The sequence below is a fragment of the Oryzias latipes genome, chromosome 8 (genome assembly GCF_002234675.1).
Source record: "Oryzias latipes chromosome 8, ASM223467v1".
In the NCBI taxonomy this organism is placed as follows: Eukaryota; Metazoa; Chordata; class Actinopteri; order Beloniformes; family Adrianichthyidae; genus Oryzias; species Oryzias latipes.
The window spans coordinates 17,929-45,042 of NC_019866.2; the positions used below are offsets into that span (position 1 = coordinate 17,929).

At 41.6% G+C, this 27,114-nt stretch overlaps 1 protein-coding gene and 1 long non-coding RNA gene across 5 annotated transcripts in view; one reads left to right on the forward strand and one right to left on the reverse strand.

Annotated features, from left to right (window-relative positions):
- Nucleotides 1-5,236: 5,236 nt before the first annotated feature.
- LOC110013542 lies at nt 5,237-6,896 on the reverse strand. The gene is made up of 3 exons (XR_002288686.2): nt 6,603-6,896; nt 6,350-6,481; nt 5,237-6,268 (listed from the first exon to the last, which is right to left on the reverse strand). It is a non-coding gene; the product is annotated as an uncharacterized LOC110013542 (long non-coding RNA).
- A 98-nt stretch (nt 6,897-6,994) lies between these two features.
- Nucleotides 6,995-27,114, forward strand: part of LOC101171717 (sodium channel protein type 4 subunit alpha B) — a 47,273-nt gene continuing 27,153 nt past the window's right edge. For 2 of the 4 annotated variants that reach the window (XM_011492745.2, XM_020699905.1), the window contains exons 1-8: nt 6,995-7,103; nt 16,547-16,729; nt 16,804-16,941; nt 17,193-17,311; nt 20,631-20,720; nt 25,408-25,536; nt 25,686-25,777; nt 26,040-26,297. In XM_011492745.2, coding sequence (XP_011491047.1) covers nt 16,598-16,729; nt 16,804-16,941; nt 17,193-17,311; nt 20,631-20,720; nt 25,408-25,536; nt 25,686-25,777; nt 26,040-26,297 — 958 coding nt within the window. In that variant the 5' untranslated portion in view covers nt 6,995-7,103; nt 16,547-16,597. Of the gene's footprint in view, nt 7,104-8,753; nt 8,940-16,546; nt 16,730-16,803; nt 16,942-17,192; nt 17,312-20,630; nt 20,721-25,407; nt 25,583-25,685; nt 25,778-26,039; nt 26,298-27,114 lie in introns of those variants that run through there. The other 2 variants (XM_011492744.3, XM_020699907.1) reach the window with 2 other exon arrangements.

Here is a 27,114-nt window from a genome sequence, read left to right on the forward strand (position 1 = left end):
TTTAAATAACCTCTGTCCGGTGTAGTGAGTTCTGTGGAGAATCTTGTATTGAATAAGTTGCAGATTAGGGCTTTTGGTCATATTAAAGGCATTCAAACAGATCTGTAGCCAAAATTGATCACTAAAATTCAATGATAGCTCAGACTCCCATTTTGTCATGGGTAAGTAAATGGTTTCATCTGTGTCTGATAACATCTTATAAATTTTGGAGGTGAGTTTGGGATTTTTAAGGTCAATGAAATGTGTTACTGTAAGGGGAGGGTCTAGGTCTATTTGGGTCAGGCAGTATTTAGTGCTTATAGCTGATTTAAGCTGCTGATATTCTAGAAATTTGTTTATATTAATTCCATAGGTTGAGGATAACGTTGAGAGGGACATAAATTTTCTATTCTGAATTATATGCTGGAACTGCTGGATTCCTTTGTTCTTCCATGAAGCAAAATGAATCATGTTTTTGTTAATCAAAATGTCAGGGTTATTCCAAATGGGGGTAAGTTTACATGAAAATAATGTGAGGTTGTTTTTTTTTAAGAAAATCCCACCAGGCTGTTAAGGATGAGCTGATGTTTAAACCTCTGAAGCATTTGTGTTGCTTAATTTTAGAACTGAAGAAAGGTAAATTAGAAATATCTAGGTTATCACAGAGATTTTGTTCAATGTCTAGCCAGGATTCATCTAGCACACCAGGATTCAGCCATTTTTGTACATAACACAATCTGTTCGCGGAGTAGTAGTCCTGGAAGTCTGGAAGGCCTAGTCCTCCTCTATCTTTAGGTTTTTTAATAGTTTTTAAACTAATCCGTGGGGGTTTACCTTCCCAGAGGTATTGGGAAATGAATGAGTCTAATGATTTGAACCAAGTAGTTGGAGGTTTGGAAGGAATCATTGAAAATAGGTAGTTAATTTTTGGGAGAATCATCATTTTTATGGCTGCAACTCTCCCGATTAGAGAAATGGGTAGAGTTTTCCATCTAGTGAGATCAGCCTCGGTTGTTTTAAGTAGTTGGGTGTGGTTTAGCTTGAGTAGATCAGAAAGCCTAGAGGAGATATTTATACCTAAGTACTTTATGTTGCCTGTTTGTATTTTAATAGATGACGGATTTAGATAATTGCAATTAATTGGTAGAATTGTGCTTTTAGACCAGTTTATGGAGTATTCTGAAACTGAGGAAAATCTATTAATTAGGGAGATGATTTGGCAGATGGAAGATTGTGAATTTGGAGTAAATAGTAAAACATCATCTGCATAAAGACTTATTTTGTGTTCTAAATTTTTCGGTTTGAATGCCTTCAATGTCTCGACTTTGCCTAATAGCAGCAGCTAGAGGTTCAATAAATAGTGCAAATAAAGACGGAGATAGTGATACGCAGTTGTATTTATTCATGGATAAATACAACTGCGTATCGTCGGCATAACAATGAAAATTAATGCTGTGTTTCCTGATTATGTTTCCTAGGGGTAGCATATAAAGCGTAAACAGGATGGGTCCTAAGACTGAGCCCTGTGGGACTCCATAGTTGACTCGAGTGCACTGAGAGGAATGGCCATTTACATTAACGAACTGATACCTATCGGACAGAGAGGATTTAAACCACTGGAGAGCAGATCCTCTGATCCCTATGTCCTGCTCTAGTCTATGGAGTAAAATACTGTGGTCGATAGTGTCAAAGGCTGCACTGAGGTTTAACAGGACCAGAATAGAAAGTAGTCCCTTTTCTGAGGCCAATAACAAGTCATTAGAGACTCTAACTAGTGCAGTTTCCGTACTGTGGTGAGGTCTAAACCCCGACTGAAAGTCTTCAAAGTGGCTGTTGTCCTGTAGGTGGCAGTAAAGCTGCTTAACTACAACTCTTTCTAGGATTTTAGAAATAAAGGGGATGTTTGATATCGGTCTATAGTTGGCAAAGATGCTAGGATCCAAACTGGGCTTTTTCAGAAGAGGTTTAACAACTGCATATTTTTTTTTTTTAACTTGTCCTGTCCAACAGCTAGGCAGGCAGATGAGAGCTGAGGGCCTTTTGTGTTGGACATATTTTACTTTAACAAGAGGGGTTATTAATCTTCAGACAAACCAAAGGTGTGACTGAACAAACCCCTTTTGTAATTGAGGCCAAACTTTATTCATTTCAACCATGATTGAAAATCTTTGGTGTTGGACCGGACGGAAAAGGAAAGAAGGGAAGAAGAGGGAGGGATGTCGGGGGGGGGGGGGGGGGGGGGGAGTGAGGGGGGGGGGGGTAAGACCATGAAGCAGCATAGAGCAGACAGGTTTACTGGTTGTTTATCGCTACGGTACAGTTCAAATGTAGTACAAAAAGGGCGGGGCCTGTTCACACACACTCAAATATTATCAACACACCTGCTAGCTGCAAAAAATGTTCACATGTCAACATGTACACAAAACAGATAGTGTTCACGAACGCATACCTATGCCTTTAAGCCAACTAGTGTGAAATCTTTCATTCATTCAATCATGCAAACTATAACTGCAAAGGTGAGCTAACACCTGTGCTCAGGTGAGTGTTTATGTTCTTCTAACAACTGCATATTTAAAAGACTGTGGCATGTAACCCGTTTCCAGAGAGGCATTTATCATTGTTAATATGGGATCATTAATTAGGGGAAAAGTTTCTTTAAAACGTCTAGTGGGAATTGGGTCTAACAGACACGTTGAGGATTTGGAGGACGTAATAATTGATGTTATTTCCGCTTGATCCACAGCAGTGAAGCAGTCCAATGTTACAGAGGTTTCTATGGATGCCTCCATTTCTACCGCTTCAGCCTGTTCTGGACTGATAGTAGGAATAACTTGATTTAACTTATGTCTAATATTTGAGATTTTACTATCGAAAAATGTAAGAAAATCATCAGAGCTGAGAGAAACGGGAACATGTGGTTCTACTGAGCTCTGACTGCGAGTTAATCTAGCTATAGTGCTAAAAAGAAATCTTGGATTATTTCCATTCTCTGATATTAAGGTTGAATAGTACTGGCTTCTAGCTCTACGCAGAGCTTTTTTATAATTTAATAGGCTATGTTTCCAGATATCCAGAGACTGCTCTGAACCGGAGCGGCGCCATTCCCTTTCCAACTTACGGGTTTCTCGTTTAAGAGAACGAGTTTCAGCGTTAAACCACGGTGCTACTCGGTTTTGTCTGACGAACTTAGGTTTCAAGGGGGCAACAACATGGAGTGTACTCCTGAGGGCTTGTAAGGCAACATTAACGAACTGGTCATTTATACTAGGACTGATACTATGGGAGCTGGACTCAGAGTATTTTCTCAGAATATCACTAAGTACTGGCTGAACTGTGTGTTTAAACTCAGACACAGAACGGTCAGTTAAGGTTCTTCTAAGCTGTTTCTTATTCACTGGGGCAGAAGGATGTTCCAGTTTAAACTGGAAGGTAATCAGAAAGTGATCAGAAATGATGGGGTTAAGAGGAAGGACACTCAGCTGGCTGATCTCTATCCCATGGGTTAGAACAAGGTCCAGGGTGTGCTTATGACAGTGAGTGGGTTCATTCACACTTTGGGTGAAACCAACATCATCTAATAAAGCTGCAAAAGCCTTTCCTAGACAGTCACTGGGGTCATCAACATGAATATTAAAATCCCCTAATATTATAGTTTGATCAGAATCTAACACAATAGTCGATAGGAAGTCGGAAAACTCAGTTAAAAATTCTGAATATGGGCCGGGGGGGCGATAAATAATTATGAGTAAAAGAGGTTTTGGAGTTTTCCTGTTTGGGTGATTTATAGACAAAATGATGCTTTCAAATGAATTATAAGCATTTTTAACTTTAGGGCTGAGAAGTAAGCTAGACTGTGATATTACTGCCAAACCACCTCCTTTCCCTGAAATCCTGGATTTCTGATAGTAAGCATAAGTGGTGGTGGTGGTGGTGGTGGGGGGGGGGGTGTTGCATCATTTAACCTAACATAGTCATCCTGTTGGAGCCAAGTTTCTGTTAAGGCTAGAAGACTGAGGTTGTTATCATTAATTAACTCATTGACTAAGAGGGACTTAAAGGAAATGGATCGAATGTTTAATAAACTGCATTTAATGACATCATGTTTCCGTGAAGATGAAACCACAGCAGTTACTCGTTTTCCAGTTTGTTGATCGGAGTAGATGAACATCATCCATCTTGCTGTCCAAGGACCTCACGTTAGCTAGAAGTATAGATGGTATGGCTGGGCGAGTTGGGTTAGCTGCCAGTCGGACTTTGATACCTCCACGATGTCCCCTCTTCCATGTCCTCGCACACCGTTTTCGGTGCCTACTTCTTTGGGTGGGCGCGGCTGGCGAGTTCCGTGTAGTGATTTCTGGCTGTTGTTACTTGAAGAAATAACAATGTTTCACCCTAAAATGAACAAGAAAAACATGCATAAAATAAAGCAACAGTATTTTCATGACTAAAGGGCGCACTTAAAAGTCTTAACTTCTCTTCAGACTGTGAGGCGGTACGCCTAATGTGAGGTGGTGAAAGGTACACTGTCAGTTAACTGACAACAATAGAAAGCTATGTGTGCCCCACTTATGTCACAACCACTAACAGGTTCAGTAAGGACAGTGTGGGCAGATGCGCAATTAGCTCACGCTTAACCCCAGCACTTCAACCTATTTGCTTTTGCCACACAAATATAACTGTAACAACTTGAGTGTCAATTCTCTTCACAGCTCCCTAACTAATGGTGTGGGAATCAACACTTCCCACGAGTCTTAGAGGCCATGGGCTAAGTCCCGGGTCCCCACAACATTGTTTCCAAAATGGCTGAAGCCCTGTTTAAACTGCAGCTATCAGCTACGCGGAATGGTGGCCTTTTAGATGCTGTTATATGACTGAAAAAAATAAAAAATAAATCAAAACTAACTCAAAATGCTCCTGCTACATTTATTAAACACACACTGAGTGTTTGTATATGTGCTTAAGCCGTCTCTTTGCTAGCGTGTGTGTAAAGCAGAGTGGCGAGGAGGGGGGTCTGTGAGTCTGTGAGTCTCATTCAGTTTGTATCACCCAGTTAGGGAGAACAGTAAAAAAGAAAAACGTTTCCTCTAAACAGAGACTGGTTCTTTTATTAACCCACTCTGGAGGCTCTGAGGGTCTGAACGGGGCGTTAACGTGCCCGCGCCTTAACACCCGGTGCGCCTTTTGTATTTGTCAAAGACAGAAAAATCCACCGTAACTGAGACCGGGTCCTATAACCCGGTGCGCCCTATGGTCGTGAAAATACGGTAGTTCATTTAACCCCACTCTCAAATTCCTGCAAAAAACACAACATATTACAGCCACTGCACACTAACATTTACCATAAAAACCTGTGCTTTTGTCAATAAAAAGTTGTAAAAATAAAAGTGTTTGACTATTATAAGCATTATAGAAAAGTTCCGTTAAAATAACAATGCCCAAGTCCTTTACAGTAAAATTATGTATTTTTTCCAAAGAAATAATTTAGTAATTACAATTTTTACCAGTGAACTGATTAACAGGAACTTTAAGTCAAAATGACAATTGTGAACAGTTTTATAGTATAAAAGGTTTTCCTGTCGTGGTTTCAAGGTTTTTTACGGTTATATACCTTTTTTTTTTACAGTGTACAATGGTTAGTAAAGAATGAGATTATTAGCATAAACAGAGTAAACTAAAGGCGCTATGACCCAGGGATTGCACAATCTTTGCTGCGCTCTGTGCGCTGTTTCCCGCGACGTAGTTGTAAACAAAACATGCAAAATACAGCAAAAGGATGGAAAATCATCATATAAACTACATTTAGCGTAAATAAGTGGACAGATTTTATTTTATTATCAGTACCTCCAGATGGTGAGGATGGTTTACAGGTAAAACACTGGCTCACCTTTCCGTTCCTGCTGAGACGTGTTATAAGGAACCACTGAACCGAACCCAAACCCGCCCACATTATGTCCATCCGCCTAAAGCTATTTTTGCCCTCAAATGTAGAATCTAAACCGTCCAATTGGGCAGGAAACCGTCTATTCTGGCAACACTGCTGAAATAAAGTAAATAGTGTCATGATTTCAATGCTAGGCGGACCCAGACGCTGGATCCCAGAATCAGGACAGGTACGTGGCAGGTAAGAATAATTTATTGTTTCTCCAAGGATGACGCTGTGAGAAGGCGAGAGATGATCCAGATAGGTGAAAGGCTGTGGCACGGCTGAAGGTACGAACGCGGCAGTCCTTGGGTTCTTCCAGACAGCAGAGAGAGGGGTCCACCCTGACGTCACTCGTGAGCAGAATTCCTGGGACAAGGAGACAAGGTTAGAGCCAGAACTAGAGAACAGACTAGATTTACTAGAACTTGACGAGACCAGGCTAGTCACCATAATGGGCAACCAACTGGCGTTGATTTGTGGCATTGGGTTTCCTTTTAAGCAGCAGAGGGTGATGAGAGAAGTGCCGACAGCTGGTGAATAATCAGGAGCAGAGTGGAGCAAGGCTGGAGGGGGAGGAGTCTGACAGAGGCACCATGACAAATAGGCCTTTAATATATGTAGTAGATTCTCCCACCCTCCTCCCCCATCCGCCTTACAAATCAACTGATTCCCTGCACACCTCCATGTTTTCTTTACACACCTTTCCAGGCTCTTTTCAAAGAACGGAGCGCGTCCAGCTGCAGGGGGCGTCCAATCCCAGCTTTCAGGCCGTTCCAAACACACTGATATACCAAGAGCAGCGCAGATTTTTTTCTCCAACTATTCTGCCCTTTAGGGTTGTTTCTGAAATTGTTTGAAATAACTAAATGAAACTGACATGTACAAACCATTTTGTGACACAATAATTGGCATGACTACTGGTTGCCTTGAAAAGTGCCACAAAGTTCTGAAGGTGTCCTTAAATCGTCCATCAATAGATTCTTCTGCGTCTTCTTGGAGGACTATAAAAAGCATATGAGTTCAGGAAGATCTGATGGAAGTAATGAACATGTTTCTCTGTGTGCACAAGTGCGAGCGTGATGACACACTACCTGACCTCTCCAATTTCACTCCAGAAGGAACGGCTGGGTGGAGGAGGGCACATGGACGGATTGGAGACAAACAGACCAGAACTCTGAGGATCGACTTTGTGAAAAAACAGGTAAGGGGGAAGAATGTTTGAACTTCATGTCTGCACCGAGGGCCTGACTTTGGGACTGATCCATTTCAGAGGTCTGGTTCTGTGAGAATGTTACACTAGAAAATGAGATGCATGTTTGAACTGTTGTCAAAAACTAAACTGCAGCATGAAACAAAATAAGCTCCTGTGTGGGTTCCAGGCTTCTGACCTCAGGCTGTCAGTCTGACAGAGACTGACCTGTGTCAGGAGTGGTGGGATGAGGATGTGACTGGCTATACTTTTGTCTTAAGGCTAAATCTGTGGGTCAGCCAGGCTCAGACACCTGTGCTGCTGTGTAACCTGCATCGCACTTTTCCCAGGTGTCATATTTCTGGGCAGTGGGCAGGTAGGGGTCCTGCGGTCCACATGAGACGGTCAGACTTAGTTTGTGCGGCAGAGGTTACGGGGCTGCAGGATCCAGGCCTGCATGTGACTCTGACTTTTAATAGTTGAAGGTGCAGCCGTGAGCCTCAGGTTGGGTTTTATAAACCGAGCGTTCGTCTCCACATGAACCCGCTCAGTATTTATAGGGCAGCTGACTGCTGGAGAAGCCGATCAGGGATCAGATATTAACAACTGCTACAGTTTAAATTAGCTCGGGGCATGAAAGTGAGTGTCGGGAAAAGGTTAATGCTCTACCAGAGGAAACGGGACTCAGCCTCATGGATTAACGCTGCATTCGGGGAAGTTTGTAAACCAGATGCACCAGCTCCTGACTAAGGAAAGGTTTAATAGACAGATTATCCCACAGGCTGATTTCTGATCTCTTCTGTGCTGCAGCTGTGCTTGTGGTCAAAATCTGCATGGCCCAGCTTTACACAAATCCACTCACACCTTCTCACCTGAGTAGGTGAACAGACTCAGAGCCCACTCTCTTCTGCCCACCTGAGAGGCTGTGAGACACAAAGTAGGGTTTAACTTCAGTTCTTGGACATTTGATGAGTTTAGTCAACCGTCATGACTCAGCAGTTTGACAATTACTCCCTGACCGCCGGGAGGTTTACACGATCCTTCTCCTGCAAAGAAGTTTATCATCCACACCATCAGAACAAAGATGGAGGACATGACTCAGGCAGGATGGGGGGGGGGAGGGGGCACATCAGTGTTCTGCTGCGCTGCAGAGGCGGCTGGAGTTTTAAATGTTCCACAAAAATAAAAGCTGACAAGAGCTTCTTACTGCTGGACTGAAAATAAATCTTTGAAGCCTGATTTTGACAAAGGACAGGAAGCTTGAGCCCCCCCCCTGTGTTTGACTGGAAACCAAATTCAGCAACAATAGCTGTCAGCAAAATGATGGTACCAATGAATAAAGTTTGGCCTCAATTCCAAAAGGGGTTTATTCAGACATACCTTTGGTTTGTCTGAAGATGAATAACCCCTCTTGTTAAAGTAAAATATGTCCAACACAAGAGGCCCTCAGCTCTCATCTGCCTGCCCAGCTGTTGGACAGGACAAGTAGAAAAAAAAAAAAAAAATGATGGTACCATTATAAGGTTGTGTGTGTGTGTGTTATTATTGTGTGTTTTACTTTTTGAAAGCTGGTGTGTCTGTCACTTTGTGTGTATGTTTTTCTCTTTGTCAGTTTGTGTCTCTGTGAGTTTGTGCATTTGAGTGCCTATAAGTGTGCGTGTCTCCATCAGTGTTGTGCACAGCAGAATTCAACACCAGGGTCCTTTTGAAATCACAAACAGCTGCACCGACAGCTCAGTGTTGGTCAAAGTCACTGTCCCCTTTCAGCAGAGCTGTAGGAAGAGGCGCTCCAATCAATACTCTAATTGATACGCTGCATCTGACAGGAATTGGAATCTTAACCAAAAGGTAAAATCCATTTACAACGTATTATGTTTACAATCGAGGAGACCTCTTTTCTCTCTGCTCCTTTACCTCAAACTCAGAGACTTGCTCATTCCTGGCGATGTAAATGTGTACAGATTTAAGGAATCAAGTACAACGTTAAGCCAATCAAGGGCGTGAAAGTTTTCTGCATGTTTTTTTCGCTGTCTGCATGTTTATCTCTCTAATCCAATCTAATCAATCTGATCTGATTTTATCTGATTTATTGTAATGTACTCTGTCAACCTAATTAATCTTACGTGTTTAGTAAATATCTGCATGACAACTGTCAGTTTCATTTATTTAGCGCATTTTTAAAACTTTACATATTCTGTTCATATTACTGCTGTACAGTTAGACAAACATATCATAACGCAGTGAAAAACAAAGAAATTAATACAAAAGTGGAAAAAGTGCAATAAAAAATAAAAACAATAGATAAGATAGATTAAATAGGATAAAAGTTAAATTACCTGAGTTGAAAAGCCAGTAAAAAGAAATGAGTTTCAATAAGGATTTACTCTCATTTATTTATTTAAACATTATGTATCCAGGCAAGACAGATTAAGAAAAGAAAATTTTCATTTGTAAACCTGAAAAAAGTTTTGGAAGCTCTCGTTTGAATGGGAGAACCATTCTACAAGTGAAGTGCAGCAACTGCAGATGTTCTGTCAACTCTGGATTTGAGTCTTGTTTGAAGAACCTTCGAGAAGCTGATGGAAGATCTTAAATTTCTTCCTGAGGCCCATTTCTGCTGCAGCTCAGAAAAATATGTTGAAGCCCAACCTTTCAGAGCCTAAAATGTAGTAAATAACATCTTAAACTGGATCTTAATTGTGACTGGAAGCCAGTGGAGATCTGCGAGAACAGATGGGATGTGGTCATGTTGTCTTTTCCAGCAGCATCCTGACAGACATGCAGATGCTGGAGAGGTGGTCCACAATGTGACACGGAGCGTTTCCATAGTCCAGCTGGGACGTAACCAGTAGATAGATGACTCTTTCAGAGGCCAGGAAAGGCCTCCCTCTCAATTGATAAAAAATACGTAGGACCCCTGAGCTAATCTGCTGCTCCCTATTATGACCCCCTTATGACCACTGGATGGTCATTTTGGCGTGGGTGAGTCCTCCTAGAAATCCTTGGTGCGATAACACTGATGGCACTCAGCTCAGGCTTTCCAGAAGAAAATATACAGATGTAAATTTTCTTACATCTGTAAAAGTCATCTATTGCAAAAAGTGACCCCCGACCCAGGCCCTGAAGAAAAGGCCAGTGATGGAGAAAGTAGAAGACACCAAAAAAAAATCAGTTGATGTCTTGGCTGACAATGTGATGGTCATTAAGACCCAGCAGAAACAACTGATGGAGCTCCTGGAAGATTCAAGATTCAAAAACAACTTTATTAATCCCCGAAGGGAAATTTAGTTGCAGTAGCAGCACTAAGGAAATAGGGGGATAAAGACAGACAGACACAGGAAAGAAAAGAGGAAAATTTTGAACAAAATAATAATAAAATAACTGTACAGTCTGTAACTCTTAGAATTCTTATGTACATCCAAGTCTGCCAGATAAATTGTAGAGTCTAATGGCTGATGGCAGGAATGACTTCCTGTATCGTTCTCTGGCACAGCGGGGGTGTATAAGTCTGCCGCTGAAACTGTTTCTCAGGTTGTCCACCTCCCTGAAGAGGGGGTGGGAGGGATTGTCCATGATGGCCCCTAGTTTAGCCAGTAGTCTGTCCCCCACTACCTCTTCCAGATTGGCAGGCTTGAAGCCAATAACAGACCCTGCTTTTCTAATGAGTTTGTTCAGTCTGTTGGCGAAGTGAAGAGGCTTGAAGGCCGGATCAGAAAGACAGACAGATCCATGAAGGAGTGGACGACTCGGAGCAACATTCCAGAATCAACAACACGATCGTCTCCAGACTACAGATCCAACTCCAGACAAACGTGGATGCAAACAATGCCAAAAAACCCAGTAAGCTGCAGAGGAGCTCTCCAGAGCGACAGGAGGAGGGTTCAAGTCCTGAGGAACCTACATAGAAAAAAATACCCTAGAGAATTCCCACCCCTCCCCAGGAGAAGGAATACAGATAAACTAGTGATTGTCCTAACGTTTGTGAATAGAATGCACAAACTTCGCTAAAGCCTAACCCCAACCTGCAGGGAGCTGACGTTTCCTTGATTGACAACCTGACCAAAAGAAATCCAAATTTGCCAGAAAAGGAAGATTACCGTGAAAACAGAAGCAGAAACCTTCCTTTGTTTTTAACTGCATCATGTAAACAAATTCCAAACGTTCAGCTTTAGCAATAGAAAGAAGATCATTAAATGACTTTAGATTTCAATGAAAGCTTTGAGATTCAACAGCAGTTCAGGATCTAGTCTAGGCTTGAAATGAATGAAGATCACTCATAAAGGTGTTTTATTTGTCACACACCTGGGGAGTATTCCAGAAAGCAGGTTATGCTAGCTCCCCTAAGTTTGAGGCTAAGGAAGTTGATAACCTCAGTTTCGGTTCCAAAAACAGAGGTATGTTTCAGGATATGTCAAGTTGCCATAGCAACTCATGCTCTGAACATAACCTGGTCTGGAGCAGGTTTAGTTGAAGGTTAGTTTGTTTTCAGAGAGGTGAAGCAGCATGGCGTGTCCATTTGAAGATGATTTAGTGGATGAAGAAGCTCAGATAATTCTTTTTCCACCATGAGAGGGGGATAAGACCACATATGGATGTTGGAAAGATAAACTTTATACTTTGATCTAACTTCATTATTTGCTACAGTTTAGATAAATCATTGTTTTAGTTAGGTCAGCTTAAAAAGAAGTTAAGTAGGTGTAACTTTGGTGCTGCTGTTAGATCGGCAGCGCAAGGAATTGTGGGATACCATTCCCTTTGCCTGTCTGGACGAATTTGGGTTTGAGTGTGGGTTTTTGTCTAAATGTGTTTAGTTGTTTAGCTGTTTTACTGTGTTTTGTCTAGTTATTTATCCTGTTATGTTTAATTCTTTCAGCACCATGAGTGAGAAGGAGGAAGAGGAGGATGAGGATATTTAGCAGGACTAGTGCAACAATATGGAAGAAGAACTGAAGTTACAGTCAGAATTGTGATAATTGAATTCTCAATATTTTTTGCAAATCCATATTATATCATTCATTTTGATGTTATAAAAATGAGGATATCTGCATCTAACTTAGACATCTGAGAGTTCAAGAAGTACAATAAATTAAGATGGAAAAACATTTAACTGAATTGTAGTAATATGACATTTAGTTAGATAAATATGTAAATTTGAATGTGTAAAAACAATAATTGAGTTGGATAGACATAAGAAATTAGGTTGAATAATTTAACTCAATTACTTGTTACCAATTGAAATAATTCATTTAAGTTGGATAAGTTATATATATTTATTTCTTCACAATGAAAATAGAAATGATAGAAACTGTTGCGTTTACTTTGTCCGTTATTCTTCTCCAAGCAGAAACTCTTTCTTTTGCTGATGATGCAGCCGTGTTACTTTTTTGATGGTCGTATAATCTTCATACGCCGTCATTAAAATCTCAGACTCCGTCTCACTGAAGTACAGCCTCTCTTTTTTTCTCCCCGTGTTTCCATGGTGACTCCGTAAATTTGTGATCCATTGAGAATGTCTTTATGTACCTGCTGTGCACGTGCATTAACCCAGGGTTACCAAGTGGAGCGTAATTACGCCAACTCATATCCGGTCTTTAGGAACCGACATACCCAGAGTAAGCAAGTTCAGGAGGATTTCAGCCAGAGTTCAGGGTTAAAGTCCGGGGAGTTTAAACATGCTTCCTGGAATACCCTCCTGGAGGAATGAAGGTACCTCTTTACCATGCGGGTGCAATGAGATACAGTTACAGCTCAACTCAAGTAATATTTGCTAGTTTAACTCCACAATTTTTAACTCTTTATGTTAAAGGTCAATCAAGTTGTCATTGTGTCCTATTTTGACATCTTTAGTATGACCCAACTGTCGTTTTGAACCAATAATCTCACAATCTACATGCTACAGTTGTGACAGACCGTATTTGGGGATCACTGATACCTCTCCATTCTCTGAGGACTCCGTCCTCTTTGTTGTTAAATAGTTGGTACAGCAATTCATCCACCTCCTTCTGCACCCCCTCCCTCATGCCCTCCTTCATCCACGAACCTCCTCTTTTCTGGTAGCTCCAACCTTAGTATACTTTCACTGTTCCTCCTCTCTGTCCAAACGTGTCCATCTGATCCCTGCATTGATCTCCAGAACATCTACCATGATCTGATGGATTCAGTCCTGATCCATCCTGGTCCCAAACAGAACCTCAGCATCTTCTTCTCTGCTGCTTGCAGCTCTGCCTCCTGTCTCTGAACCAACGACATGGCTCCTGTCACCAAAGTCTGCTCCACTTTTGCCTTTTTATTTTCTTGTTTGTTTTCCTTTTTGATGTTTTTTTTTTCTCGTGGGCTTACAATAACAAAGTTATTTGTGAGCAGACAGATGTTTAAAACTAGGTGCGCCCTCTCCTGGCCAGAAGGCTTAAACAGTCTGCTACACATTACTGAACTTATTACTCTAATACCACCTCAGAAGTGAATTCCAAGCAGGAAACAGCTGACTGTGGCCGGCAGCATTCTGCAGTCTAGTGTTACACCCACAGCTGGTGTATGTGGGGCGGATTTCTGAGCTTTCACAACCGGTTTGTGTGTCAAGGAAGTTACCATCAGCTTCCAGAGAGCCAAAGGAGTGAGACATTTGTTTGTTTGTGATCTGATCACAGCATAACCAAAACAGCCTCACCTTTCTGTCTGGAGGAAGAAGCTACTCTGGTTCTGAATCGTTTTGGATGCGTGTTTATCAAGTGAATCTTTGTCTGGATCTGGTCAGAGCTGAAGTTAAAAACTGCAATATTAACCAGAATGGGATGTTTTTATTGAGCCATAATTACCATACTATTGTAAAACTAATGACAGACCTTTTTTGTGGATATCAGTTTGACTCAGGGGTCAGGGGGGTAAATAATACATTTCTCTAAAGCCAACAAGGTCAGTGAAGAGTTTAAATAGCGGAAAAAGCACACACAATTAGTTATTTTTTGTTAATAAAAAATAGTTACAAATGAGTACATATAAATATCAAAAAGCTAATTTCTCCTTAGGAAAATACTGTAATGTTTTTGAAATACAGTTCTCATTTTTAATTCATATGTATAGTTGTGTTTTTTTATTGTAATTATGGCAAACTATGAACAAATATTGGTGCAGTGGACAATGGGGTGGATCCCCCAAAAGAAAAAAGGATCCATAATTTTAGAACCATGTGGTAACTATTTCATAACCCTCAAAACACCAGATGAAAATGGCATCAATAACCAAGAGAACAAGAAGAAGACTGCAGCACATTGAAAACAATCAGGGAAAACTTGAAGTGATTTATATAATTACAGGAAGCAGCTGAGCTGGTTTAGCTTGTGCTGGTTTGTGGCGCCTTCCATCCGTGAAACCAGTGTTTGAATCCGGGCTGTTCCCTATTCCCTTCTGTGCCTGTCCCAAGACCGGTTAAATTTAGAGGTTTGCTTTATGCTGCTTCATGGTCTTATCCCCCCTCCCCTCCTATTATCACCCTCCTACCCCCCCCCCCCCCCCTCTCTAACATCCTTCTCTCTTCTTCCCTCCTTTCCTTTTCCGTCCGGTCCAACACCCAAGATTTTCAAACATCGTTGAAATTAATAAAGTTTGGCCTCAATTCCAAAAGGGGTTTATTCAGACATACCTCTGGTTTGTCTGTAGATTCATAACCCCTGTTGTTAAAGTAAAATATGTCCAACACAAGAGGCCCTCAGCTCTCATCTGCCTGCCCAGCTGTTGGACAGGACAAGTAAAAAAGAGAGAAAAAAAATTGAGAGGGTTGCGTCAGGAAGGGCATCCAGCGTAAAACATTGCCAAGTTAACCATGCGACTCATCCTCGAAGGAGAGGTTGTTTCGCTGTGGCGATCCCTGATGGGAAAAGCCGAAAGAGAAAGGAGCTTTTAATGTTACAAGTGTGAGTCATAAACCATGTCCACTCTAGAACATTTAGACGATAGACTTCTGATTTTCTAACTACAAGATACTTACAGATCTATTGAGTGTATCCTGGAAGTTGATGATGAATCTATGAACGCGTAGCTGTCGTTTATGTTGTAACAACAGGTTGTGGTGTCAGTTACCAGATGTCATAGAAGATCCTGCAGAATCAGATATTGTCTTATACAGGAGCTCTAACAATGTTCAGTCAATCATTTACATATTTCTTCTACCAGCAGGTAAAGACTAACCCTACCCACTTTTTTTGCAACAGCAACACCACTATCTAACCACAGCACCAACTTAGATTTGTTTAGATGTCATTTAGATTGTTCAGTGGGAAGGAAATGTCTGTCACACCCCACAGGCTCTACCCCATAAGAAGAACTAAGTTAAAATAATTTATTTGGGTTTCCTGCATGTACCCCATTTCCCTTTAAAATGTGCTCATCTTTGGTTAAAATATCTATAACCTTTGTAGGTAGAAGCTAATCACATTCACAAAAAAACATGACCATCCTTTTGCAGCCATTGGCATCTCAATGCTGAGGGCCATTATGGAGATTGGTTAGGGTTGGGGTAGGTCAGAAGGTCAAATGTTCAACTTTAGACAGAATACAGACAAGATCATTGATCTGTCACAACTGACAAGAAGTGGGGAGTTAAAACCCAGAAAGAGCAGCAAGAAGCCCCCAACCCCACAGGATAGAACTCATTAAATAGATGAAGTTGCTAATCAAATGTTTCTGACAGGATTAAATGTAAATGTACATATCAGGGTTTAGACTGCCCCCCCCCCCCCCCCCCCATGTACTCCTATAGGGCACAAAAGTGAAAACCCTGTTTCTAACCAAAGCTTTGGGCTTGAATCTGAAGTGAAGGAGTAAAGGTCAGCAGCTGATCAGAGGAGGAGCTAATGGGGGGGCTGTGAACCATCACAAAAATGAAGTGGGAGGGGCCGGAATGAGCTTCGCCATCGTACCCAAAGAAACATAAGACCCCTGAGTCAAACTGATAACTCCCAACAGCTGTTTCTGTCATGGAAACTCATAAGGAAAAGGCCTGTGTGTGTGTGTGTGTAAGTGTGTGTGAGAGAGGCAGGGTAATGCAGGCATGGTTGCACAAATGTTACCATACTCTTACACAAGTACACACAGACACACTTTGGGTTTGTGTGGATTCTTGTACCCACTGCATGTACTGGTTGATGTTTGTCCTGGTGGTATTTGTGTTGCTCTGACCAGCATTTTCATTTGGTTTCTAGGAATAGCACTGTCTCAGTAATCAACGCTTCACTCAATTTTTCTGTGTCTGATATGAAACAAATGCTGAACTGCTGAATAAAGTCATAACCAATGGCAACCTCACCTGAGAAGAATGACAACCCGGAGAAAATGTTATGAATTATTAATACAAACATTTGCAATAAAAAAAAATCCAGTTATCTAAGTGGCTACTTCCAGTGTATGTTCATAAGAACTGGATTGTACTGTAACTGTCTCTCTCTATGTGTCTTCATCAGCTTCCATCAGTTCTTTAAAGTCAACTTTTGGGGGAGCTGAGCATTGGCAACATGACATCACTGCTGCCTCCTCTTGGCGCTGAGGTATTCATTCGTTTTACACCAGCCTCACTGGAGAAAATCCAACAACGACATGAGGCTGAGGAGGAGGAGCTCCAACGGAAGAAGGACAAGAACATTGAAGTAGAATCCAAACTAATCGATCTGAGTGGAGCATACAGACAACCAATAACCTGATTGTGTTTTCTCTGTAACAGATTGCCGAAGATGATCTTCCTAAACCAGCCAGTCATTTGGAGGCAGGGAAGCCCTTGCCCTTTATATTCGGAGACCCACCTCCAGAGTTTCTCAACATCCCGTTAGAAGATCTAGACCCATTCTATGGATCACAAAAGGTTTTTCCCTAAAATTTGATTAGAAAAATAAAATCTAATATTAATGGTTTGGATTAGACCCAAATAAGGTGAGATAGATTTTAGATATTTTAGGACAAAACACATTTAATCGGGACACAAGGGAGGGACAGGGCGACGCATTGTTTTGACATTTCTACAGGAAATTTAAAATAAACTACGTAGAAATGTTTGAGTTGAATCCATGAAGGGGAAAGTCTCCATGCTGACCTCTCTCACCTGTTTCTCTGCAGACCTTCATCGTACTCAGTAAAGGAAACATAATCTACAGGTTTAATGCTGAGCCAGCGTGTTACGTTCTAACTCCTTTCAACCCTTTAAGGATCTTTTCTATTCGGATCCTCATCCATTCATATCCTTCATGATCATTTTCTCTATTTTGAAAAGGATGAAGATTGTTCTAACGCCAGCATGGTCACTTGCTCCTGTTTGTTTACAGTCTGCTATTTGTTCTTTATCGCAAGGGCGGCAGGTTCTTACAAATGATTCAAGATTCAGGATTCTTTTATTTGTCACATACAAAGTTATATTTAGCAAATACAACCAGTAGTGAAATGTAACCCAGGTCCGCTCCATGGACAGTGCAATAATTAAGGAAAACAGTACAGGAAATGTACATAATATATTTCTGTAAAATATACATAATATACATAAGTGAAACTATGTAAAGATGAAATAAGAAAAGAATGTGTATTGTAGAATTAAATATAGAATACAAAATAATGTGCATGAATGTGGACTGTAGACTTAAATATTTAAGATACACGTTTAGAGTTAAAGTTTAAGTTTAAGAGCCTGATGGCCTGGGGGTAGAAACTCCTCCTGAGTCTCTCGGTCTTTGCCATCAGGCTACGGTAGCGCTTACCAGATGGCAGCAGAGTGAAAGCATGATTACTGGGGTGGGTTGAGTCTTTGATGATTTTTGCTGTTCTACTTCTGCAGCGTTTGAGGTAGATGTCTTGCAGAGAGGGGAGAGCAGACCCTGAAATGCGCTCAGCTACGCGTACAACTCTCTGCAGGGCTTTGCAGTCTTGGCTTGAGCTGTTCCCATACCACACTGTGATACACTGAGTCAATACACTTTCTATAGGACCGGAGTAGAAGGTTTTCAGGATTGCTGGTGAGACCCTGAATTTCCTCAGCTGTCGCAGATGGTACAGTCTTTGCCTTGCTTTATTAACCTGTGTTTGAATGTGAGTAGTCCAAGTCAGGTCCTCCGAGATGTTTACACCAAGGTACTTGAAGCTGCTCCCCCTCTCCACAGGGGTCCCGCTGATCATAAGAGGAGTGTAGGGCTGCTGTTTTCTCTTCCTGAAGTCCACAATCAGTTCTTTAGTTTTGCTCACATTCAGAGAGAGACCGTTGTCCTGGCACCATGATGTCAATTTCTCTACCTCATCCAAGTATGCGGTCTCGTTGTTGTTGTGAATGAGGCCCAGAACCACAGTATCATCAGCAAATTTGATGATGGATGTGGAGCTGTGCGAAGACACGCAGTCGTGTGTGTAGAGAGAGTAAAGCAGGGGACTCAGGACACACCCCTGCGGGCCTCCTACGTTCAGGGTGATGGAGTTAGAGGTGTACTGGCCCAGTTTCACCACTTGAGGCTGCCGGTGAGGAAATCCAGAATCCATTTGCAGAGTGAAGAATTCAGTCCGAGGTCTATGAGTTTGGAAGCTAGCTTTATGGGGACTATGGTATTGAAAGCTGAGCTGTAGTCAATAAATAGCAGCCTTACATAGTTCCTGTTATTGCTGTCAATGTGTGTGAGAGAAGAGTGCAGGATGGGAGAAATGGCATCATCTGTGGATCTGTTTGGGCGATAGGCAAACTGAAGAGGGTCCAGAGTATCCGGGATGGAGGAGCAGATGACGTTTTTAACCAGTCCTTCAAAGACCATCATGACTGTTGATGTGAGGGCAACTGGACGATAGTCATTCAGGCAAGAGGGTTTATTGTTCTTAGGCACAGGGATGATGACCGATTTTTTGAATGGGGTGGGAACCACCGATGCAGCAAGAGACTCATTAAAAATGGATGTAAACAAACCAGCGAGCTGATCAGCGCAGGACCGCAGAACACGGCCAGAAATCCCATCAGATCCGGCTGCTTTCCTTACATTCACACGCTTTAGTGCCCTCCGAACCTCGTCCTCCGTCACGGTGATCGCATGATGATCGCTGATCTGGCTGTTGCTTCCTGACGCGCTGATCGACAGACTCACGCTGCTTAGATTGCTTTCAAAGCGGCCGTAGAAAGTGTTTAGCTCGTCAGCCAGCGACGGATCTGCTCTCACCACTGCAGAGGATTCATTTCCAAACTCACAGATGATCTTTAGTCCTTGCCACATACGTCGGGAGTCATTTAGCTGGAAATGTGACTCTATGCGTTCCCTGTATCTGTGTTTGGCGGCTCTTACTGCGCGCCGGAGAGCATAGCATGATGCTTTGTACTCACTCATGTTTCCCGACAGAAGACCGGCGTTGTAAGCAGCAGTGCGCTTGTTTATTGCTGCACGGATTGATCTGTCCACCCACGGTTTCTGATTTGAGAATGTCCTTATGGTTATTGTAGCCATAGCTTGTTCGGCTAGTATGTTTACAAAGCTTAGCGCTACATCCGTGAACTCGCTGACGTCAGATGAGCATGCACGAAACATGTCCCAGTCTACGTCATCAAGAGCCGCCTGTAACATTCCTTCTGATTGGGCGGACCATCGCGTCACCACCCTCTGCGTCGGGGAATCTTGTACGAGCCTTTGTTTATATTCCGGTGTGAGGAAAATGGCGGCATGGTCCGATTTGCCGAAAGCCGGTAGTGAGCGAGCTTTGTAGGCATTCTTAAACTGAGTGTAGCAATGATCCAGTATGTTCGGCCCTCTGGTTGGACAGGATACATGTTGATGGAAAGTAGGCATGACTTGCCTGAGTTTGGCTTTGTTAAAGTCCCCAGCAAAGATAATAGCAGCGTCCGGGTGTTTGTTGATGTTGCCACTAAGCGTGTCGTGAAGCTCCGATAAAGCCGAGCCACAGTCTGCTTGTGGAGGGATGTAAACAGCAGTTATGATGATCGATGAAAACTCCCGGGACAGATAGGATGGGCGACAAATAATTGATAAGTGTTCCAGATGAGACGAAAGGGAAGGTAACAAGAACCCTTACTTAGAGGCAGTTGTTGCTGAGAACTCTGGGAGAAAAGGCAATACAGGCTAAAGCTTTGTGAATTGACCACTGACTTTGGCAAAGCCTTGGAACACCGGCCTGGAAGTTAGACTTTTCTTTTTTTAATTTAACAATGACTTGATCATCTTCTTCGATGACTTTGTGCTGCTTCCTTTAGGGGTTGCCACAGTAAATTATCTGCTTTTATCTCATCCTGTCTTCTGGATTCTCCTGACTAATACAAGCTGCCTTCGTGTCCTCTTTGGTCATCTGTCTGTAGGAACCAGCACGCTTTTATTTGAAGTTTATAGAAAAAGGGACATTTTTTGTTTAGGTTTTTCAGAGACAGCAAAACATCCTAAGTTTCAACCAGCTGCTTTAGTGGGTTCACCAAAGAGCAGAGGTGCAAGCATAAACTCATGGAATTAAGCGAATTGTTCTTTTTCTTTTAATATTTTCATTGTTGTTGTTTTTTTCCAAAAAAACCCATTGTTTTCCTTAAAAGCAAACGTTGTTCAGTTTGTTTATCATGCTGACCATTCTGACCAACTGTGTCTTCATGACCATGAGTGACCCTCCAGCATGGAGCAAGACTGTCGAGTAAGTATTTACATCTAATATGTGTCTGTTCTATAGGGAGAATTCTTCTTCGTTAACCAATTTACAAGTTTAGCTGTTGCAAAAATAAAATTGTGTGTTCCCTACAGACAGAATAGACTATATTACCAAAATTATTGGCTTAGCTGCCTTGACTCGTGTACGAAAAAAAGTACAGTCCCATTCCTAACCCATGCAGTTCAATATGATGTGGGTCCACCTTTTGCAGCGATTACAGCTTCAACTCTTTTGGGAAGGCTGTCCACAAGGTTGAGGAGTGTTTCTAGGATGTTTAGATAATTCCTCCAAAAGGTCATTGGTGACCTCACACACTGATGTTGGTGGAGAAGGCCTGGCCCTCAGTGTCCATTCTAATTTACCCTGAAGATGCAGGCCAGTCCAGTTCATCCACACCAGACTGCCATCCATGTCTTTATGGACCTTGCTTTGTGCTCTGGTGCACAGTCATATGCATTCAGAGTTCCTCTTACTGAAACTAAGGGGCCAAGCCTAAAAAATGAAGCCACACCATGATTCCTCCTCCACCAAATTTCACACTCTGCAAAATGCCATCCCAAATGTACCGTTGTCCTGGTAACCTCCAAACCCAGACTCGTTCATCAGAATGCCAGATGGAAAAGCATGATTCATCACTCCACAGAAGGCGTCTCCACTGCTTTATAGTCCAGCTGCAGCGTGTTTTACACCACTGCATCAACGCTTTGCATTGCACTTGGTGATGTGTGACTTGGATGCAGCTGCTCAGCCGTGGAAACCCATTCCATGAAGCTCTCTGCGTGCTAGACTTGGGATAATGACGTTTGAAGCTCTGTAGCAACTGACTGTGCAGAAATTCGGCAATCTCTTTGCACTTCAGTATCCGTTGTATTTGTTCCTCGGGTGGCGTCCCATGACAGTTCCACACTGGAATTCACTGAACTCCTAAGAGCGGCCCATTCTTTCACAAATGTTTGTAAAAAACAGTCTGCATGTCCGCGTTCTTGATTTTATACACCTGTTGCCATGCCAAGGGATTGGGACACCTGATTGTGATCATTTGGATGGGTAATCAAATACTTTTGGTAATATAGTGTAAATACTTTGGACCAAAATCCACCAATGGGAAAGAAAGCACCCTCTTAGCCTGCGACACCTAACTTCCAAAACCGCAAACAAACCCCTTAGCCTGTTTCACTGAATCACCAAATGTGCAAGAGTTTCAGATGCCCCACAAAAATCAACTTGTCTGAGGAGAGACGGTCATTGATGGAAGAATGTGTTGCAAGGAGGCAGTCCAACACATATTGGAGAGTCAAACAAAATGTTTCAACAGGACAGGAACCGATTTCATGACGTCCTCCACCACTGTAGACAGGAGTCTGGGTAGCTGCATTACATGGAAAGCTGTAATATTCTTGAATTCCCCTTAGAATTTAGCCTAAAAAACGTCAAGAAGAGTCTTATAAGAAGTAGGCAATAAGAAACATCAAGGATATTTTTATGACTGAGGACACGATGGAAAATAAAAAGAATAAAATCCTAAGAATACTAACAAAAAGGAATTGACATAACACGTGCAATCATACAGAGCCTTTTCAAAAAATTTGAATATCATGGTAATGTGCGTTCATTTTACACAATTCAATTACAAAAAACTTTCATAGAATGTAGATTCAGTTCCCTGTTTGATATCAAATATTTCTTTGTTTTGACATAAATTGGGGTTCCAGCACACAACCTACAAAAACAGGATTTCAGAAAATGAAAAAACTGTGGAGAAATCTTTATTTACTTCTCAGTTTTTGCTAAGAGATAAAGACAGAAATTATGATCACATTAAATCAATTAAGATGAATTAGTTTTAAACTGATCTGTACATTTTTAACCCTTCAATAGTCTGAACAGGGCCAAGTTTTGCTGGAAGAGGAAATCTACATCTCCATCCAGATCCTCAGCAGTAAGAATCCTGAAGTCCTCTAGAACAGTGGTCCCCAACCTTTTTAACACTATGGACCGGTATGACGTCACATAAAGTTTTCACGGACCGGTCTTTCAAATGTAGGCTGATGAGTAACATAGCAACACTACAACGAAGGGGGAACAGAAATGTGACAAAACAAACTATGAGCTTTCATCATCATCATCATCATCCTCTCCCCTTCCCACACTCATGGTGCAAAAAAGAAATGCTGTCTATTAAATGTAGCTTTCTTTTTTTCCCGGAAGTCAAAGGTTCCTCTTCTGTCTCCTGGCTGGGCGTTTTCCCCTTGGCACAGAAACTTTCCAAAGACGTTTGTTTTTTACTCATTTTGCTAGCTCCTTGGTTTTATTTTAGCGGTAACCTATCACGTGACCGAGTAGAGCGCCTTGCCCTGCGTCTAGAGTGACATAGACGGATGTAACAGAGAATCAGGCAATTTTTCAAAATAAAACATCTTTTCAAGATGGAAGTAATGTAAGTTATTTATTCTTTCTCTCCGGCCCTCTACCAAGTGACCCACGGCCCGGTACCAGTCCGCGGCCCGGGGGTTGGGGACCACTGCTCTATATCATTCTGCCAGACTGTTGGAGTGATTTTGGACTGAAGAATGTAGATTTCACTAACACAAGAATTGGACATTACAGTCCAAATCCTGGCTGTGGAGATTTCACTAAGGACTTGTAGCAGCTTGGGTTCTGCTCCTCACCAGTCTTCCTCCAAACCCTTGATTCCCAAATGAAAGACTTTCCTTTCATCAGAAAACAGGACCTTGGACCTCTGGCCAACAGTCGGGTCCTTCTTCTTCTCGGTCCATTTAAGAAGTTTCCTCCATTGGTCCAGACTAAGAAGTGGTTTGACCCGATGAACCCAACAGTTACGGCCCGTCTACCGAATGAGTCTGAATGTGAATAGGATAGAATGAAATAGAACAGAATTGAGTAATCTTTATTTGCCATTGCACACTTGTCCAGTGAAATAAAAAAAAAAAATCCACTTTTCCAAATGCAGAAGGCAAGAATGTCCTGGTTCTTGAAGCTGTTCCTCCACCTCATTCCTCTCTTTCTGCAGTTTCTTGAATCTTGTCCTTCTGATGATCCACTGTAGACCACGGTCGCCTCTTTTGCTGCTGCATCTTCTCCTGCCACATTTTGTCCTTCCATTATACTTGATCTGCCCGGACACAGTGCTCTGTGAACAGCCAGCCTCCTTAGTTAAGAACTTTAGTGGCTTACCCATATAGGACCAATGATGGTCTTCTTGCTGGTCTGAACTCTTTCCCGTACTGAACATAACTGAGACAATTGAACAGAACTGAACCAAGGACCAGTTTAGTTCAATCTGGATGGGTCTCAAGCCTAGTTTCAAGAATAGTTCTCCAACAAACTGTACCAAAAACATGGACATATACATTACATTACAAAGACGCCTCCTTAAATGAAAAAGTCGATTTGCTAGAGAAACTTAGGTGTCCTTGATGACCTTGTCAGGTGTCAAGGTCATCCTCGCACACCTACCTGAGGTTTTAGTGACTCACACCTGTTCTGCATCCAATTAGTCCATCACACCCTCCAGCCATTATCGGTTTGTCTGTTTTTCTCTATGGAAGAAACCACCGATCTCTGCTGGTTGAAGCAAGGCCAAACGAAGCCAAGCCAAGCAAAACCAAGCAAAGTAAAACCAAACCAACCCAAACTCCAAAAGCCAAGCTAAGTCAAACCTTGTCTGATCCCTTTTGGATTCAACCCCTCTACGCCATCAAAGAACATCTCTAGATCTTCTGCCAGTTGCCTCTCTTGAAGATCTGCCATCCACATTCCTTCTTTCAATAAACTGCTCATCTTCTAATCTTATCCCTGTCTGCATTTGGGTCCAGCTTATTCACAACCTGACACAGGGTGTATGAGGGTTTATATGTGACAAACAGATCCTTACAGTATGAATGAGCAAGACCCATAAATTACAAATCAGGAAAAGTATATTAAAACTGACATCAAAACACACACGGTGGTTTGAAACCCTGTAATGTGGTAGTATTAGTCTACATGCAGTTGAATTTTTCAGTAACTGAAGTGAAATATTATCTTTGGAAAGTTCTGGATGATAGTGTCACATTAGTCAATAGAACTTTAAATGATAGCTTGCATCAGCATTGTTGCCCAAGAGAGAAATGAACGTACTAGATATATTCTGTAAGTGATGAAGTTTAAGTTTCTGTTGAATCGTAACTAAAGCTCTTGTGTTGTGTTAAATGAATTATCATTTGTGTGAATTTGTGTTCTGTTGTGCAATTGACTAACTCTCCTATTGTATTAAGGATTGTGGTGTTCTGTTTTTAAATTGTTGGTCTTTTGTGTAAATATTGGCACGTTTTTACTGCTTAGACCCTGAAAATTCTTGTGAACTGCTTACTGTATCTTTGAGACTCAGCAGTTGTTCAGATCTTCATACTGGTGTGTAAATTGTTGTCATGTTGTATAGCTCAGTGTTTGGCTTTGTGAATAACTTTCCAGTTCTTTAAAGGAATGTTACTATGTTTGTATTAATATTTCATTCTCTTGTTGACCGTGGATTTTGGTAAACATTTGTTATGTTGTGTGAAAGATGATTGTCTTGTGTATTCACTGTCTTTTTGTGTGTCTTGTATTTCTGTTATATGAAATACTCTAGGAGGCTTGGCTGTCTCTGAAGGCTGTTTCTATCTCTGCACAGATACCTATTTACAGGCATCTACACTTTTGAAGCAATCGTCAAAGTTCTTTCCAGAGGGTTTTGCATTGGAAACTTCACCTTCCTCAGGGACCCCTGGAATTGGCTGGACTTCATGGTCATCAGCATGGCGTAATGACCAACATCTCAGCTGAACAACTCTGACAGTTTTATTGATGTATTTTTTGTAGTTCACTTAGCCTGTATCCAGATTGTTTGCTAAAACCCACCAGATAATGAAGGCAGAAAAAAAATGACCACAATGCGTCTGTGTGCTCCAGATATCTGACAGAGTTTGTTGACTTGGGAAATGTTTCAGCTCTGAGGACGTTCAGAGTTCTTCGAGCCCTGAAAACCATTACGGTCATCCCAGGTAGGTGTTTGTTTCCTTTTCTAGAAAATCTTATTGTTTTCTTTAAAGCTTGTCTTCAGGAATGAAACATAAATCTGTATTTTTTTAATTGTTTTGAATAAAACATGGGATCATCACTGGTAAGTTTTTTTTTTTTATACAAACAACCAGCAGAACCTTTTTCAGTTTCCTTGCATGGTTATTTACCACACTGATCTGAGATTCTGTTTACAACAAAGTTTCTGGTTAATCAGTCAGTTTAAAGTTCCCACCCTTTTCTCAGGTTTGAAGACAATTGTTGGAGCTCTAATCCAATCAGTGAAGAAGCTGGGCGACGTCATGGTCCTAACTGTGTTCTGCCTCAGTGTCTTTGCTCTGATTGGTCTCCAGCTTTTCATGGGAAACTTGAGACAAAAGTGTGTGCTAATGCCCTCGGATTTTTCAAGCTCATCTGATGGCTTCAACAGCAGTTTCTATGACAATGACACAAATGGAGACAACAGCACTGGCTTTGACTATCATGAGCACATAAACAACCCAGGTAAATGGACCACACTTTATTCACATGGAAATGTATATCTTATTGTCCCGCAAAAACTCTTCTAGAGGCCTGCTTGCTTATGGCTCCACATGTTCTGTGCTTCTGTTGTGTGTTAGAAAACATGTTTTATGAGCAGCACCAATATTGAGGATGCATTTCTTCATAAATCTATGACTTATCCAGGTAGAAATATCATTGTTCTGTTTTTCTATGTCTGTTTCTTTTCAAATGGTTAATGGAGCCTTTGTTCTGGTTCTTTAGTCAACCATCTTCATATGTAGCTAAGCAAGGACGTTTGATTAAAAAGACGTTCCCCACCAGATTACTACTGCAGACTCCACTGCTCCTTTAAATAATAACAAGACTCTCAAGACTCTCTGTACAAATAAAAAGGCTTAATGTTTTGAGTTTGGATTTAAAGAGGATTTGAGGGCAGAGCAGCTGAAAGTCCCGTCCCCCATGGCTGGTTAGGCGGGGAAAGGGAACAGTCAGGTGAAGGGAGAATGGAGACCTCAGGGAACGGGAAGATGTGACAACTTTGAAAGCATATTATAGTTGATGATGTACATGCAGAAACATTCCATAACAAACCATATTTGTATTTGTTCTCAATTTTCCTATGGGGATTAATAAAGTTTATCTTGATCTTAATTGAGCAGAAGCAGAACCTGTTAATCATGTATCAGTTGGATTGTTCACATATGTGTGTAACCCTTGTGCTATCCTAGGCAATTTAAAATTGGGAGTTGGGTCATCTAGACCCACTAGACAGAGCTCTGAACCTTTTTTCTTCAATGATTTGTGATCTTCAGTGGTG